General features: G+C 31.5%; 1 protein-coding gene across 1 annotated transcript in view; it reads right to left on the reverse strand.

Moving 5' to 3' along the window:
• MORC3 (MORC family CW-type zinc finger 3) overlaps nt 1–19673 on the reverse strand; it is a 79872-nt gene that overhangs the window by 25355 nt on the left and 34844 nt on the right. Inside the window, exons 4-10 of the mRNA XM_051984838.1 lie at nt 15894–16108; nt 13421–13568; nt 12604–12751; nt 10147–10278; nt 9419–9538; nt 5559–5656; nt 3928–4032 (exon numbers count right to left, since the gene is read on the reverse strand). Of these exons, the coding sequence (XP_051840798.1) occupies nt 3928–4032; nt 5559–5656; nt 9419–9538; nt 10147–10278; nt 12604–12751; nt 13421–13568; nt 15894–16108 (966 nt within the window). The remainder of the gene's footprint in view (nt 1–3927; nt 4033–5558; nt 5657–9418; nt 9539–10146; nt 10279–12603; nt 12752–13420; nt 13569–15893; nt 16109–19673) is intronic.

The following is a 19673-nucleotide window of genomic DNA, read 5'->3' on the forward strand; positions in this document are numbered from 1 at the left end:
ATATATAAATTTCAGTTGTGTTTGGTATAGACCAAACTTCATCAGAGTCAGGAAAAATCTAGCCAGGAGATCTCAAAAGACAGAAAGCTTTACTGAGAAGTTGTTACTATCTGCAACAGTAACAGGAAATTACTTGAAGGTACAAACTAATTAGAAATAGGAAATGGAAAATTACTTCAGTATCTTTGCTAAGAAAACCTCAAATAGGGTCATAAGAAGTCAAATTTGATTAAAATGACTGAACAACAAAGAAACTAATTTAAATTTTAAAAGATTAAGCACTGATGGGTTCAAATTAGTTCCTATAGAGCATTATAAGATGTTTATCAAGGTTTCTGCTCCTGGATCACTCCTTATTGTGGTAGATGGATTTATATAACTCAATGAAACTATGATCTAGGTTGTTCAAGGTTACTCAAGACAGAGAGGTCATAATGGAAAGTTCTGACAAAAGGTGATCCAATAAAGAAGGAAATAGTCAATACTCTAGTATCTTTGCCAAGAATCATCCAGGAACAGTATTTAAAATGGTAAGAGACATGACACCAGAACATGAGCCCTTCATGTTGGAAAGTATCCAAAATGTTACTGGGAAAAATAAGAACATAACTACAAGTAACTTCAAAAATGCTAAAAAGAATGAAGCAACTGGGCCAAAACCCAAAGGAAGCTCAGTTACAGATGTGTCTGATAACAAAAGGAAAGTCCAATGCCATAAAGATCCATAGGGCACAGTGAAACACGGAAAGTAAGCCCTATAAAACAAAGTTGTATGTGGTCAAAAAGGAAAAGACTGCACATCAACATTTTGTGTTAATGAACTTAAATGGACAGGAATGAATGAACTTAATTTAGGTAATCATTATACATGCAGTACTGTGGACAAAAATTCCTTAAAAGAAACGAAGAAGTCCTCATGACTAATAAAAAAGAGAGAAAAACAGTGCTAGAGTATAATCTTGAAAATGACAGAATTATGTATCTGAATTCAGGGCAAACTGTTCAAATTCACAACAGTGTCTATGCTCCAACCACTAATGCCAAATAGGCCAAAGTTGATTAGTTCTGTGAAGACCTACATCTTCTGGAAATTACATCAAAAAAAAAAAAAGATGTCATATTCATCATAATGGATTACAGTGCTAAAATAGGAAATCAAAATGTAATTGAACTAACAGGCAAATTTGGCCTTGAAGTACAAATTAAGCAGAAAAAGAGACTAACGTTGTGTCAAGATAACTCACTGGTCATAGTAAACACTCTTTCAACAACCCAAAAGAAACTGGTATAGATGGACATCACCAATGTCAGTGTGGAAATCAAATTGACTACATACTTTGCAGCCAAAGGTAGAGAAGTTCTATTCAGTCAATTAAAACAAAATCTGGAGCTAACTGTGGTTCAGATTATGAGCTGTTTATTGCAAAATTCAGACTTAAATTGAAGAAAATAGGGGAAACCATCAAACCATATAGATATGACCTAATATGAAGTATTATAATATGAAGTAAAAATGATGAAAAGATTTAAGGAATTAGATCTGATTGAGTGCCTGAAGCACTATGGGCAGAGATTTACAATTAATATTTGAGAAAGCAATAAAAACATTCCAAGGAAAAAGAAGAGCAAGAAAGCAAAATGACTGTCTGATAATAAACTTCACAAATACCTGAGGAAAAAAGGAAAGCAAAAGATAAAGGACATAGGGAAAGCTATATTCAAATGAATGCAGAATTCCAGTGAACAGCAAGGAGAAAGAAGATTTTTTTTAAGTGAGCAACAGGAGAAAACAACAGAATGGGAAAAACAAGAAATCTCCTCAAAAACGGTAGGGACTTAATAAAAGTAGAAAAAATTAAGAAGAGTGGCAAAATGTAAAGAAATATATAAAGTGTGGTTACTTATTATAATCCTTACAAGCTGTTGAGTCATTAGAACTGATAGAGACAACAATTATCTAATTTAACATGGTTCAGTATGATTGATCTGATCTTACAAGGAGATGTTATGGGCCAGAACTTGAAACAAGGTATTAAGTAGAATTGATAAAAACAATGCTTGTGTTCACATCTTTAGAGAGCTCATATAAGCAAGAAGCTCTTAGGGCCAGAGAGCACTCTGGGACAGATACAGAGGCACTCTGGGACAGACACAAAGCACTCTGGAAGAAAGCCCATAAGCTCACTCTAGGAGGTGGAGTCAGATTCATTCCAACTTTCACCTTGGTGCTGGCTGTAGACATTTGGAAGAAGAGAAGCTGAAGATGGTAGAGACAAAAGATTAGGGGCAAGAGCTCTTGGAACCAGGGAGAGATAGGCCTCTAAGAAAGTTAACCGGGCCCCAGGGAGAAGATTCAGAAACAGGAGAAAATAAACATTTGGATTTTATCAGCTGGCTGCATTTGAAGTGATTATTACACAGAACTTAAATTAAGACTGCCTCCAGAAAACCTCCCCAAGAAACCTGCTCAGAGAGAACGAATCATATATTATACAAAAGAAGAGAACACCACAGTTACTGATCCAGATATACTGGAGAATGAAGTCAAGTGGGCCTTAGGAAAGCACTGCTAACAAGAGGTCTGGTGGAGGTGACAGAATTCTAGATGAGGTGTAAAAGTGATGTTTTCAAAATGACAGCAATTTGGGAAAGTCAAAAAGTTCACTAATTTGAAAAAAGTTATGCCCCAATCCTAAAGGATAATGCCAAAGAATGTTCACATTATCAAACAACTGCAGTCATCTCACACACCAATAAAGTTAGGCTTAAAATTCTGCCAGTTTAATAGATGAACCCAAAATTACCAAAAATAAAAAAATAAAAAATTCTAAGAGGCAGCAGAACTAGAGACTGAATTGTCCACATTCAGTTGGATTATAGAAAAAGCAAGGAGTTCTAGAAAAACATCTCTCTCTATTTGCTTCATTGACTACATAAGTTTTTGACTATGCAGCTCACAACAAAATGAAGCAAGTCTTCAAAGAGGTAGGAGTAGCAGATCACCTTACTTGTCTCCAGAGGAATCTGTATATGGACCAAGAAGCAACATATATGCAGAATTCATCATGCAAAATGTCGGGCTGGATGAATCAAAAGCTGGAATAAAGATTTCCAAAGAGAAATATTAACAATTTCAGATATGTAGATGATACCACTCTGATGGCAAAACGTGAAAGATAATTAAGAAACTGCTTGATGAGGGTAAAAGAGAAGAGTGTAAAAGCTGGCTTGAAGTTTAACATTAAAAAAACTAAGTCCTTCGCAACTAGCCCCGTCCCCTCCTGGCAAAAGAAGAAGAAATGAAAGCAGTGTCAGATTTTATATTCTTGCGCTCAAAGATCACTGCAAATGGCGATTACAAGCCTATGAAATTAAAAGACAATCCTCCTTGGAAGGAAAGCTATGGCAATTCTGGACAGCATACTTTGCAAAGCATTATCGTGCTAACAAATATATGGCTTTAAGGGTTGACTAAAAGAAAAGTAGAGTAGTATTAGAATCAACACTTCGGAATTGTAAGGCTGGAAGAGACTTTTAAGAGTCCCGTGGACAGCAAGGATATCAAATCAGTCAAAACTTAAAGAAATTAATTCAGACTACTCATTATAAGGATATATACAGAAGCTGAAGCTTAATTCTTTGGTGATATTATATGAAGATGGAACTCATTGGAAAAGATCTTCATGGTGGGAAAAAATGAAAGTAAAAGGAGAAGGGAACAGAGGAAGATAAAATGGATAGTGTCAGGGGAACAAAGAATGTGAGTTTGAATAGATTTGGGATATTGTGGATAGAGTGGTCACGAAGAGTCTAACATGACAATGAACAAACAACAAAATGAAGTTTATTTCCAAATGTGTTATGAAAAATTCCATTTCATGTGTCATCATAAAGTATACTTAGGTGTTTTCATGTGCATATACTTACTGCATATCTTCAACAGGTAAATTTAGAGGATATTCTGTATTTTTCTTCACTTTCATTTCATTCCAATAATCATTAAGCTTTTCTCCCAATGCTGCTATAGTGAGCCTAACAAAATAAAAGGAAACTTTCTAAAGACCATAAACATAAAACTTAGATTATAGATTATACTAAGAAAAAACATTAATTCAAGAATGCATTATTAGCAGGAAATCTCATATATTAATATTGTTGCTACGTTCTATCAGAACTTTTTTTATTTTTAAACCAAAAACTTCTTTAAATAACGTGTTGCTGCTTTGAATTATTTTACTGACCTGGCCATTAGGACATGACCATGAGGAAATTACAATTGAATTCTGTCAGAGCTTATACAGGAACGCTACCAATTTAGATAACTCTGCAACCTAAAAATAGCTTGGAAATACAGTATTAAATAGAATTGTTTCTAGGGACTTGTGCCCAAAACACCAAGTACAGAAATAATATTTTTTATTTAACAAACCTAAGCTATATAAACATATGGTGGACTGTGATAATCTAGGTAGGATAAAAGTATTAAGTTGTTTGATTTTGCATCATCGCCACCATTACAATAACAAAACCAAAAATCATGTAGTAGACAAAAAAGAGTGCTAGCCTTTATTTCATTATATAGAAGGATTTCTTTTGGGAGACTTTTAGTATTTCTTTCCTCCCTTTTTTAACCTGGTTCCATAATGTTCCATAAAAACTATGCATCAAAAGAAAAATGGCAGAATTTCTATGCTATTGAGATAACAGAGATAACAGCTATATATTTTTTTGAATTCAATAAAAACTTATGAGAAACAATTCATTTGGAATCTTACTCTATTCCAATCAGTATCAATCATTTTGATATTCTATACAAATCATATAGGGATAGATAGGTTCTTAAAGCCTCAAACTTTAATGTAATGCTCACTACTTGTTTACCAAGTTATAAAGCTCACTAGCACAAGCATAAGAATACTGACAAAGATATTTCCTTTCTGCTTTACCCAAATTCCATGTCCAAACCTAGCATGATTCAGATTTCTTAACGCTTTGGAAAGTCCCCCAACTTACTTAAGTCCATACCCCTTTCTCTTGTCTAGGATGATGAGTGATCATTTTATGACCATTTAGTCAGAGGAGATGTCCTGTGCTTTACCCAAACTATGACTCCTCTCCATTTCCCTCCCCTCCCCGCCCCTACTGATGTAATTTTCCCCTAAAAAGCAAGGTCTACCAATCAATGAAACTCTTTGTCTTTTACCTCTTTTACATATTTGGGTATCAAACCCAACAAGGTCATGAAAGAAGGAGTTATCTCCTTCTTCAGATTTTGAGGAAGATCTGGGGTCTACTTCACTGGAGCATTTATTGATAAATTATAGTAGAACAGCAGCAACAAAATATCTCCTCAGCAAATCCAGATCACTGGGAGAAGTGGGAGAAATTAGAACTTACCGTAGACCTTCATGGAACTCAGAAATATCTCATGACCTAGTAAAAATGTCCAAGTTAGGATACAAAAAAATTGAGCCTAAAAAACATAGATATAAGAAATATTTTCTAAGCTACAACTAAGGAAGATGTTCATAAAAAGAATATAGTGAGTTGTGATGTACCTGTACTCATTTGTATAGTCAAAATCTTGTTTATTGTGAGTTGGCTTTAAGAAGTTACACTCTATAATTCCAACTACGCCAACACCCATGTTGTTTGCCTGAAAAAGAAAACAAGGAAAAACATAAAATAAACTTTGCAGAGGTAATGACTTTATGTGCAAAATGCTAGGTGTAAGAAGGAGGAAGAGGAGTTCTGTTTTCAATCAGTGTGGTATAATTAAAACAACACTGGCCTAATGACAAAAGACCTATATTCAAGTTCATATATTGCTTTTAGCTAAGTACCTTGGGCAAGTCATTTATTTTTCTGATTCTCAGTCTTCATGTATAAAATAAAGGTTAAATTAAAGTTATTATTCTAAAATTTGAAGTAACACTTTCATTAATAAAATCACTAATAGAAAAGAATGTTCCAATATGGCCCACTCAAATGGCAGTGTATAGAAGAAAATGGTATTATAATAGAAAGAGTACTAGGATTTCTAATCAAAGGCCCTAGTTCCAAAGCCTAACTCTACATGACTATCTGTGTCCTTGGCCAGGTCAACTAACTATTCAAGTCCTTGGTTTCTTCATATGTAAAATAACATATTAAATTAGATCAGACATTTTTTATATCACACACAAAGCCTCATTTAAAATTTTAAATACACAAAATGTGTAGGATTACAAAGAAAACTAATTATATTGAAATATAGTTATCAAAATATTTTTAAAAACAAATTTATAGATACCAAGTTAAAAACCTTTGGACAACATGGTCTCTAAAGTCTCTGTCCAGCCCTAAATGAGTCTAAACCCTATATAGACCTTATGAGTCTAAAACCCTTCTTCTGGGACCATATAGTATTTTTAAAAATTAAAATTAAGTTCTTCTATTTCTAGGAATAAACATCCTTTCAAATATTTTCCAGTGTTTTACATGATTGCCTATATATTAAAATATTAACCTAAATTAAACTGCTTGCCATCACCATCTTAGGAGAAGGGAAAATTTGGAATTAAAAATTTCATTAAAAAAAAAATGAATGCTAAAAATTGTTTCTACATGTAATTGGGAAAAAATACCATTTAAAAGAAAAAAAGTTTTCTAAAATGGAATGGATTCTCTGACTTCCAATTCTGGATTATGGAAGAAAACTGAGATCCTCCACCCTCATTTCTACTTGTACTATTTATTACAAAATGATATTAAGACAATAATTTATTCTAAAGTCCTTGGTCATACTGAGTAAGAAACCATATCAATTTTTGTTGATTACAAAACAATTCTCTGCATTACAGTCGAGAGAGCAATTCTGATCCCTATAATAATAGAATTATGGCAATGATTAGTTAAGGGAGAGAGGCTCTGACTGATCCAACAATCTTTCACTGCCCCCAGCTCCCCCAAACTTGACAAGAATAAAGCAATGAGAAGGACAGAAAAAGTTTGTGATTTCTTCAGTTAATCAAACTATGACCAGCTGGAAAGGTGAATCCTTACAGTAAGTAGCCAAAGAGGAAAAACTCCAGGGATCATAACGTAAGGTTGACGAACAAGAAAAGGAGTACATGGACAGATTTTGGACATCCATAATTTCTTTATTATTTTAAAAATTATTTCAGCATAACTTATCTTCCTTTTAATAATTCTATGCATTTCATTTTAGACACTTAAAACATTCCGGAAAGGTGTCCATAAGATTTACCAAACTACCTAAGTGGTCCTGGACACACAAAAAAATTAAAGTTAAATGACTACTGACTATTAATTGAAACAAACTTTTAAACTCTCAATTCAACTCTGAACCTTTTGCTGTCTTAACTATGGAATTTTCTCTATTGTTTGGAAATGCCATGAATTATAATTCTAATATAACTTGGGGGAAAAGAGATTTTCAGGAGTACAAATTAACTTTAATTATTTGGAATTCTTTTCAGACCTTTTAGGCTGAAATATTTTAAATTAGTTTAATCTAAAATTCCTTAAAAACTGTTTCTGTCAAGCTTGTGCCTAAAATGAAGAGGTAAAAGCATTCTCCCTTTTCCCTTCCATATGCATCTTCATTCCTGAGCCTTGAAAATTTAGCCAAAAAGTAAAATAGGCATGATTCTTGTTCTTTGCTATTACTTGTAGATCTTCCTGACACCTCCAATTCTTCCTCTGTGATTTACTCCTGATCCAGATAAAATTATCGTAGATTTGAATGCATGTTATCTACAGGTTCCTAAATTATTCATTCTCATACTCTTGTTTATCAGGTTTTCAATCTCCTCAGCTTCTACAATCTGCACCTTTACTCCAATATAGTCATTCATAGGGATGCTCATACTCTTAGTATCTATCATCCTTAGTAGCAACAGTAGTAGTAGTAGTAGTAGTTGAGTTGTTTCAGTTATGGCTGATTCTTTGTGACCATGGGGTTTTCTTGGCAAAGATACTGTGGAGTGGTTTGCGGGTTCCTTCTCCAGTTCATTTTACAGATGAGGAAACTAGGCAAAGAAAACAGGGCTAAGGGACTTGCCCAGTTCATACAGATAATAAGTACCTGAGGCTGGATTTGAATTCAAAAAGCTGAATCTTCCTGATTCCAAGCTCAGTGCTCTATCCACTATACCACTTAGTTGCCCATTATGATGATACATATTCCCCTAAGGTCTTTGTCCTTCCAGCTGTCCCTACAATTCACTTCTTTTAAATTTTGTTCTCTACCCTTGCCATGACATCCATTTATTCTACCTTCTTCCAGCTTTCCAAGGGTACAACCCATGCTTTTGTCCTTACTATTTCTCCTATCAAAATCTTGACCCTCTAAGTTAAATAGATTTATACTGTACTTGACCTGACCGCACCTCACTCCACCATACTATTTCTGCTCAAAAGAGCAGAATATCATGAGGGAGGAATAGGTAATTCCCATAATCCACCTTTTCCACTCCTGCTCGAGTCACATAATCACACGTTAACTAATCTCAGTGGGATCCTCACAGCTACAAACTGATCCTCTTAATTCTTCTGCTAAAATTTCACTCTATCAAGACAACTATCACAAAACTCTTTTATACTGAAGCAATCTAGAGTGTCCTTTACCACTTCTATCTCAGATGTCCTTACTCTATATATCACTGAAAAAACTGAGATCATGTCTCAGACTCCTCCCCATGCCACAAGCCTACATCTCAACATCAACCTCCCCCCCCATCCTATTTTCATTTTTCCTAGTCTAAAAGGAAGAGGTGACTTTACTTGTGCTTTTGATCTTTTTCCCTCAGTTCCTCTGGGAATTTAGTCTTTCAATCATCTCTTTTCTTTCCTTAATATCCAAACTCTCCTTATTTAACAACTCCTTTTCTGTCACCTAAAACTATGCCTAATCTAGATCTTCCCATCTTTATAAACCTTTTACTTGGTCTAGCCAGGAAGGTCTCTTTACAACCTGTCCCTAACCTTCTTTTCCAGGATGTCTCAAAAGTCCTAGTGTATTTTAAGCCATTAATAGTTTAAAAAAAAAATTTTTTTTAACTCTGAAGACTTCTGGCCTAAATTTATCACCTTGTAGAAAAAAAGAATGGTATTATCCTTCCTTTTTATCATCATAATTTACATTTATCAGAACTTTTAATCGCACTAAAATTTTTGGGACACACCCCATATTACTTGCTCTTCTGGAATGCTATGGTTTAGTCACAAAGTTTTTCCTGGTAACAGCTACTAGTGTCTTTTCCCTAAAAATTACCACATATTTATTTTGCACATATCAAAGATAAAATGTTTTACTTTTGTTTTTCTATTTAGCAATATTTTCACATGTGCCCATTTAAAATTTATAATTTTATAGCGTAATGCTGCTTTTTTCTTTTTACAATCAAACATTTACCTTTAACTGACAACCAACTCTTTCATAAGCCTTGATGAGCCGATTTTTGTGATACATCATTATCCCATAATGATCTTTGTTTCTGCAGTTAAATCCAAAGGTAATTCTTACCGTTTTAGGCTTAAAAAATTAAGGAAAATGACAAATGCCTTAAAATTCCTATTCATAGATTCTCCAAAATGTTCCTTTGCAAAACAAAGTAACAAAATCAAGCAAAAATCCTTCCATGTGAAAAACTTCCTTATTCATGACTGAAATTCCCAGACAACTTTACTGCAAAATGGTCAATTATGAAGTAACTTTGAATGGGTCATCAACAGCAATCTAGGAACTAGTTTACATAATTTTCCTACCCCATCCCTTTTCTCCTACATTACTCAAGATTATTTTTATATAAAGATTGCTAAAGTAAGGTAAAAATTGGAGAATATTAATATAAGTAAAAGAATAACCCTATAAAGGTCTATTTCAAATGCTACTCATATACAAAACAGTTTGCTTAAATCAGAGTTAAAAATTCAATATCATTGCCTTTTCATGAAATTGAGAATTATACTTTTTCAAGCTTACATTTTCCGCAAAACTCTCAGAACCATGGCCTAGTTGATTCTTTTTGTTTAAAAAAAAAAAATTCATCATTTAGTTTTCCTCTTTGAAATGTTTTGCAGGATAGCTATAATTTTAGCTTATCACTATACAATGTAATATAAATAATCATCAAAGGATACAGCTAAAAATTTGGGTCTGTAAACATCACGTTCAATGTAAGCAAGACTTTTGGAGACCAACTGTGTCTTCACTTTCTGTCCTCGTAAAATGATTTGCATTCTTGGTTTTAAATATAGTATACTGCAATAAGCCTGAAAAATAACAGTAATTTCCATATTTAGACAAATAATAAACTCATTTTTACATAGCACTCTTCATAGAGATTTAAAAACAAATACATCATTGTTGTTGACAGAAGGATCAGGTTCATCTTCAATAAAGCAAATATATTAGTTTATAACTCATCTAATCTACTTTTAGTGAGAAATCATCTTAATTCTTTAACATTAAAAATGAATGGGATTATTGTAATAATCAAGGAAAAACTTTCAAATTCAAGAAGATGAAATTTGGAAGTAAATAATTTTTCATTAAATAATTTCACTATTTTTTGTCTTCAAAATTTAAAATACAATGAAGAGAACATATTTTTAAATTCCTTATTTGTACTATAAAATATTAAAAATACATTTAATTTTAAAATTTAGGCAAAAGTTTTACTGACAAAGTATTGCACACAATATGAAACATATGCAATCATCATTCATTTTTAGTATTTAAAATTATATGATAATGCATTAGATAAAATATACCAACTGACAACTAAAATCTACTTTTGAACTTTCAGATGCATAAATGTAATAATTCAGTAATCTTTGTTTCAAGTTAAATGAACACATACTTTAAAGAATGAAGTAGATTTACTTTAATGCTTTTATATACTTTCATTCACTGAAACATTCTAATAGGAGTAAGGCAACACCAATAGATTAATGGTAGCCAAGAATGAGTTTTTGTTTTGGAAACTGACAGGGAATGGTTAGTGGAATAAACTGACAAACCCTACGTGCAGTAGGGTCAAAATTGGGGAGGAGGTGGTTTGGTCCTGTCAGTAATAATAAGCCAGAAGAAGCTCCTACCAATCAGTAGAGTAGGGCCACAGAGTAGAAGAGCTAGAGATTTAAAAGTTCACATACCCCAAAATTGCAGTTTTTTGGCATGAAATAGCAAGATTTTATTAAGGATAAAATTATTTTTAAATGCTTTTGGGGAGGCAAAAAGCTATTGTGCAGACAAAAGAATTGAAAAAAGATTCAAAACAAAATGATTCAATTGTTGAAAAAAGATTAAAGAGCTCTGTAGACACCATACTTCATCTATGAGAATAGTGTTTACAACTACTGAAGTAAATAAAATCAATGACTGAAAGTAGAATTGATATAAGCATCATTCTTCGAGAACTATACCAGTAACAAAATATCTTAACTGCTAAGGAAATTAAATAATTCTTGGAAAGTAAAGTAGGAAACCAATACAAAGACAAAAATCTACAAATCATTTTTCTCAAAATTATTTTTAATGATAGTTATTAGAAAATTTTTATGAAGCAAAGAGCTCTTAAGTGATTCTTAAAAAGTAAATATCAAGGAGCAAGGGGCAACTCGGTGGCACAGTGGAGAGAGCACCAGCCCTGAAGTAAGGAGGATTTCAGTTAAAATCTGACCTCAGACACTTAACATTTCCTGGCTCTGTGATCCTAGGCAAGTCACTTAACCCCAATTTCTTCAGCAAAAAAAAAAAAAAAAAAAAAAAAAAAAAGTAAATATCAAGGCTATGCAAAAGTCAGTGTTGAACAATTATCCATGCATGTGTTTTGAATATTAAAAAAGCTTAAAAAAAAGTAAATATCAAGAGAAAAAAAGATATTCAAAGCAAAGATAAATATTTCATATTTTTTTTAACTTCAGATTCCTGATGGAATTTCCATAAATCCCTAGAGATGGAGTCTAGAAATGGTATTTTAGGCCTTTTTTGGTTTGCTTTTTTAAAATATCAGAATCTGTTTTTAATATTGCATCCCTGATACATTCAAAAACACCATCTACCTCTGGGTTTCTCTAAATTGGCTTTCTTACTAGCTACTTACTACAAAGAATGACACATACTTGGGAGATCACAGAATTAGCCTAGATATGTTCTAGGTAATTTTTTTAAAAAATCATCATGTAAATATTAAGCTTTCAAATGTTTATAAAGCTTGAGTTTATGAGGCAACCCTCATGATGCAATGAAAGCTTATCTTACCTTACAATAACACAGATGCAAATATATATGTAGTTACATTCTTCTTATGATCCTAGTGTACCTCAAAAGTTGACTCAAACATTTTTTCTACTAAAAAAACACCCCAGTGTTCAAGGATAATTAATAAATTCCTATCTAATATCCCTCTTATTTTCAAAAAAGTTTCTAGAACTTTTCAAACTTTTCAAAAAAATCCCAAGAACATTTTTGCTGTATATGAAGTTCATCATTCTTTCATAATTTATACTAACAGTTAAATTGTTTATTGGTTCTCTTTCACTACCATCACTTCTACTTGACCATTTCCAAAATTAAATGAGATAAATACATACCCTCAAGGAATAGTCACTTTCAGGAACTATTTGGTCCAGTCTTTCTTGTTTCTTGTACCCTTTTTTCCCTGTTTCATCTAAATCTTCCGGAATTCTAATGTCATATTTATCCTTATCAAATTCAAATTCTGTTACTCCATTATTGTCTCTGCAATTTTTTTAGAGACAGAAACTGTTAGACAAGTTCACTTTTTCCGGTGAGCCAAATGCAAATACTAATAGCTGAAAAAGTAATCAAAGTAATCAGAAATGACAAAAAAATTTATGCTTTTAAAATATATCATATTTATGGAAACATTTTTCTCAATATGTGTTTTATAGATATACACATGTACACACACATATAGTTTGATTTGTTAATATTTACATTTCAAACAGTGAATACTTATTTTTAACATCTTAATTTCTCATCAATTATTCACTTACCTCCAAAAAGTGTGTCTATGAGATTGTAATAACAAAATAGATTACCCCTATATCCATCTTAAAACTTCAAGTTTATTGAGTTAGTAACCAGTCTTCCCTTTTCTTTATTTCTTTTTGTGATTTAGAGACAAATTGGGATGTAAAGTGATTAGCATGGAAATCGATTGGGAAAGAATTTGCACAAGAAACATAATTTTTAGTAAATGGTCATCAATGTGTCTTATGAAATTGTTTTAGTAAAAGCAAATGGAGTCATATATAATTTTGAGCATTTTTCAATGTATATGCATTTCTATATTTTAACTTTATATAATTAAGGATAATTTCAATAAAAATACTAGCAAATATTTTGTTTAATGGACCAATAATTAACAGAAGACTTATACATTACCTCCTAAGATTCCAAATGATGATTCTTGTTCCTTTTTTACCCATAATAGCATCAAGTTCAGCCAATAACTTCTGTTCCGTAGGAAATAAGGAATGGTCCAGAATTGCTCTAAGACTGGCTTTTGACTCGGCTAAATTATAGATCTTTCGTATGTCCCAAGTTAAAGATTTAATATCATCAATATGTTTTAACACAATGAGATCAACCCATTGCTTTAAAAACAAAACAAAACAAAACACTAATTCTTCACCTTAAAAAATATATATAGTACAAAGAGAAATTTAAGGCAGATATTTCAGAATTAATCTGGAATTTTCCAAAATAATCCCAAAAAGTAATTTCTAGAATTACTAAAACTTTGTGTATGTCTTACCAAAAATACAATTATGTCATTTTTTTCAAACCACTACTAAACAGTCTCTTTTCATTTCCTTTTAGATAAGTGGACTTTATGAGTGCTATACTTTTATTTCTTTGGAATATAAGCACCCAATAATTATAGTAATAATGCTTCATAAACTATTGAAGAATGATGGCTTTACCAAATATCAAGTATTTAGAATTTTTGCATAGCACTATACTGAACTATGCAGATGATCTTACCTGAGTATGTATTTTTAAAATATATGGAGAATTCAGTCAAATTTATAAGAATATAAGTCATTCCCCAATGTAAATAGTCAAATTATATAAACAGGTAATTTTCAGAGTTTTACCATCTATGCTCATATGTAAAATGCTGTAAATCACTACTGCTTAGAGAAATGCAAATTAAAACAACTCTGAGGTGTACTACCTCACACCAATCAGATTGGTTAAGATAATAGAAAAAGAAAATGATAAATGTTGGAGAGGATGTGGAAATACTGCAATACTAATACGTTGTAATTGCAGCTATGAACTGATCTAGTCATTCTGGAGAGCAATTTGGAACTATGCCCAAAGGGCTATAAAACTGAATACTCTTTGTTCCAGCAGTGCTACTACTAAGTCTGTAATCCAAAGAGATCATAGAAGAGGGAAGAGGATCCACAAATGCAAAAATGTTTGTAGCACCTCTTTTTGTAATGGCAAGAAATTGGAAACTGAGTAATGACCATTAATTGAGAAATGGTAGTATATGAATATAATGAATGTATGTGATATGAATATAATGAAATACTATTGTGATGAAGAGGATGATTTCAGAAAAGTCTGGAAAGACTTACATGAACTGATGCTGAGTGAAGTGAACAGAACCAGGAAAACACTGTACACAGTAAGAGAAAAATGTGATTATGAGAGACAGTGATCCAAGACAATTCCATTAAAATTAGAAAAAAGACTACAGAGATTGAATGCGGATTGAAGCATACTTTCACTTTTTTTTTCTTGAGCCAAATCTACACACACACACATACACACACACACAGTAATTTCCCAATTTGAATATAAACTCATCAAAGGATATGAAAAGGCAGTTTTCAGGAGAAGAATCAAAGCTATAGTCACATTAAAAAAAATGCTCTAAAACATTATTGATTAGAAAAATGCAGATTAAAACAACTCTGAGATGCCATCTTAAACCTATCAGGATTGGTTAACATGCCAGAAAAGGAAATGGAAAAAAGATGGAAGGGATGTACTGGTGGTGAAGTTGTGAATTAGTCCAAACATTCTGGAGAACAGTTTGGAAATATAACCAATGAACCACAAAATTATGCCTACCATTTGACTGAGTGATACTTTTACTTGGTCTATATCCCAAGGAAATGAAAGAAAAGGGATAAGGACCTTGATAGATAGATAGATAGATAGATAGATAGATAGATAGATAGATAGATAGCAGGTACTTTTTTAATGTCAAAGAACTAGAAACTGAGAGGATGCCCATCAATTGCAGAATGGCTGAAGAAGTTGTGGTATATAACTGTTATAGAGTACTATTGTGATATGACAAATGATGAACAGGATGGTTTCAAAAAAATCTTGGAAGATTTATATAAACACATACAAAGCAAAATGAGCAGAACCAAAAGAATATTATGTACAATAAAAAGAATAGTGTAAAAATGTTCAACTTATAAGTCTTAATTTCTAATCAAGACAGTGATCCAAGTCAATTCCAAAGAATCCATGATGAACTCTGAGTACAGACTGAAGCATAGTTTTGTTTTGTTTTTTTTAATTTGTTTATTTCATGTATATGTGTCTAAGTGTTTTCTTTTGCAACATGACTAATAAGGAAATGTTTTAAATGATTTCACATATTTAACTGATATGGTATTTGGGATCTCTGTTCAATAACTTTTCTTTTGTAACAAACTTTTTAATCAAAAGGATATGATCCAAGTAAAACCTGTCAAAAAGGCTACCTTAATTCATCAGAGAAACAATTTATACATTATGGCTAAGCTGAATTTATACTAGCTTCAATACTAGGGAAAAAAACAAACATTAAAAACAAAAAACAAAAAGACAATCAAAAGGATATGGTCCTTGGTGAATGCTACAATCGGGACAACAACATGTTCTGCTTTTGTAGCTTCCAGGTACGTCTGTGACAATAAGCCCACACTCATACTTTCACCATTTTTGGTAAAAATAATTGCATCTTTACCTAGGCGCATTGAGCCTGACTTGAATCCATTTCCATATAATCCAATGGGGACACGACCATTCATTGAAATTTTATCACTAAAGCCAAAACTGGAATCAAAGAGATTAAAACCGTTAACTATATATAACTGTTGTTATATTATATTATGTACATACTTACCAAAAAAGGTTGTTATAACATTTTTTTTCCTGTATGTAATATTCATACAAAATTCAACACATTTCATAAGAGAAAACAGCATGAAAAAAGGAGGTATAAAATAATACTAAAGAAAATTATTCATCAAAAATTAGAGTTAGTTCAGGGGGCCTGGGAATAAGTGTCTTAATTTGAAAAGAAGAATAAAAAGGATGGAGAAAAGGAAAAACCCTTAGAGAGAGTGGGAAGGGAGAGGGAAAAAAGAAGGAAATTGTCTCATATAAATATGTAGCACACAAAGAAGAGTTTTTAGAACAAAGTGGATTTGGGGTAATAAGAAAAATCATTTTCATCTAAATTGGTTAAACAGAGACTATATGTACATACATTGAAAGGAAGAGAAAAATAACTTACTGAACAGAGACATCAAAGAGAAAGGAGTTAAGGAAAAGGGAGACAATACTTAGGGAACACTTTCATCACTTAATGCTAGAAATAAAAGATCAATGAATTAGACATATATCCAAAAATAAAAATTAGAAAGTAAATTAATTTAAAACACTCAATTTAATGCAAAAATAGAAATATTAAAAATATTTATAGCAGCACTTTTTGTGACAGAAAGGAAATGGAATCTGAAGGTTTTCCCATCAACTGGGGAATGGAACACTATTCTGCTATAAGACATGAAGGGCATGGTTGAGGGTGAGGGGAGATGAGACATTGAGAAGATAGTTTAAAGTACTTTTAAATAAAGTGAGCACAATCCAGAAAACATATGCTAGGATAACAATAATAATTCTGAGCAACACAATGACCAACCATAATTCCAAAGGACTCACAGATGAAACCTGCTATCTACTTCCAGACAGACAGAGAGTATATATTTAAACATATTTTTTCTTTTTACTCTCAGTCTTTTTTTTTTTTTTTGACAACTAACATGAGGATTTATTTTAAATAAATAAATTGTGTGTGTGTGTATTTAAATGGTGGAGCTTTTTCTTTCCTTTTCAGGCAAGGGTTAAATGAGGAAAAGAATAAGCCATTAAAGAAGAAAAAAAAAAAACTAAATGAAAAGAAGAAGAATCTGAATTTAGGCTAGACACAGGAAATGCCAAGAAATACAGATGGAAAAATATTTTGATAAAAAGGGTTAACTGAGCAAACTACATTGTTAAGGAACACTATTAATATTGAACATATATGCAAAAATCACAGGGAATTTAAATACTTAAAGGAAAATTTAATTAAATTATAAGGAGAAAAGGTAAAATTAGAGTGTTAGGAGATTTCCATATAGCCCTTTTAGGCCCATGTAAGTCTAACCAAAAAAATAAATATTTAAGCTAGAATTTGGAACTCAAAAATTTTTAAATAAATAAATTTAAATAAATAAATATTTAAAATTATTTACCAATGTAATTAGAAAACAAAGAAATTATTTTAAAGGAGAAAAAAAATTTAATGTAGAAAAATTGAAATACTAAAATTTATTTTATGTACCTCAAAACAGTACAAATTATATTAAAATCCTCTGAAAAAAAAATTAAAAATTCAATAATTAACATGAAGATAAAGAACAAGTGAGTATAATAATAAAACACAGAAATAAATTATTTCATTATATAGAATGTCAGCAATAAGACAACATACCAAATTTTGAGGATATAGTCAAAACAGTCCTAAGGAGAAAATGTATATCCCTAACGCTTTCATCAACAAAACAGGAGGGAAAAAAAAAACAGTTCACAATTGGGCATTCAATAACAACAAAAAAGAAAACCAATCAATTTTAAAAGTCCAATTAAACATAAAAATAGAAATCTTGAAATCAAAATAATTAACAAAAATGAAGGTTAAAAAAATAGAATTAAAAAATAAATAGCCAAGTTAAATATAATTCTGAATGGGGAGACAAAAAAAGGGACATTCAATGAATTGCCCAACTTTCAGGATCTTGTTGTAGAGACGTAAAGTTCTAAGATCCAAGAAAAAATATATTGTAAACATCAAAGACTAAATCCAAAAAATTCAATAAGGACAAAAACGTTTTATACATAATGTCTATAGCATATGTCTAAGACCATTATTTGTAATTGGGTACTTCAAAAGAAAAGATTGAGGGAGAGCTGAGTATGATGTGATTCTGAAAAGCAAAACCATGTAGGAATATGGATTTAAAAAATTATCTTATACAAATGAAATTCAAGGAGGTAAGAACTGACACAGAAGAAATTAGATTATGGAGGAGAGCATAATGCATATATATCTAGGAGGGTAAAAAAAGTCTTCTAAATTTATAAACCAAAGAAGAAAGGAATAGAATGAGGGGAGATAGAAAATTATGTGAATTAACTGGAATGGGATAAGGTATTTAGATTAATGGAAATGGGATAAAGAGGGAGTGAAAGAATTGGGGAAGAGGATAATGGAAGAATTCTTAGAGGAAGGGTAAGTTAAATAATAGAAAGGCAAAGTACCAGGAAAAAGTAAAGCAGAGGAGTAGGCCTGGAGAGGAATTAAGAGATACATGCAAACATAACGATGATCAGGAGTAGAATTTATTAGGAAAAAAAGCAGGGATAACAATCATTGATCTCAAAGTTAAAGTAGTTTTAATCAAAAGAGATATGACAACTATACTATGTCAATTATATGAATCAATATTGTTTTAGATTATTTGACATAAGAGATAGTATAAGATTGAAATATTGCTGTGGTATTGGAAATGAGTTGATGGATTTAGAAATATATGGAATGACCTATACTAATAATGAAAGATATTATCTACCTTCAGAGAAATGAAGGAAAAACAAGCATATTACAGCGTTACACAGATGCATATGAATCTATATATGGATATAAGTGTATGGTTATAGTTATCTATGTAGATGTATAGGTGTGTGTGTGTGTTTGTGTGGGTGTGTGTGGGGGTGTGTGTGTGTACAGGTATGTGTATGTATATATAAATATACCCATGCTTAATTAAGGTGTTCCTGGGGAAAGTGAGCAAGAAAAGGTGAAAAAAAATAATAAAAAGTGCACAGCGAAGAACAAAAAAAAACCTACAAGAAAGCAGAGAAAATATGGACAGTTCTGAAGAAAATGTGTATACTATATAGACTTTCTTGAAATAGAAATTTATTGGTTCATATTTTGAATCCTCTAATATTCTGCTGTACATATGGTGTTTTGTTTTTTTTTTTTTTTTTTTGGTTTTGTTTTTTCTTCTTCTATTTTGTATTTAAGTGTCAAATAAACTTTTTTTAAAATCCTAAAACTTTAAAAATCCACTAAATACTTAATTTAAAAAAAACCTAATTACAAATATCAAAAATAAAAAAACCGTGAATTTACAACCAATAAAGAAACAAGAGAAATTATTTTTAAAACTATTTCACCTAATTATATGCCAATAAAATGGGCAATCTAAATGAAATGGAAAAATCTTTACAAAAATTTGTAATGTGGTAAAAGCAAGTATATAATATGGGCTATGTAATATCCATCTAA

Source organism: Antechinus flavipes, chromosome 3, assembly GCF_016432865.1.
Source record: "Antechinus flavipes isolate AdamAnt ecotype Samford, QLD, Australia chromosome 3, AdamAnt_v2, whole genome shotgun sequence".
NCBI lineage: Eukaryota > Metazoa > Chordata > Mammalia > Dasyuromorphia > Dasyuridae > Antechinus > Antechinus flavipes.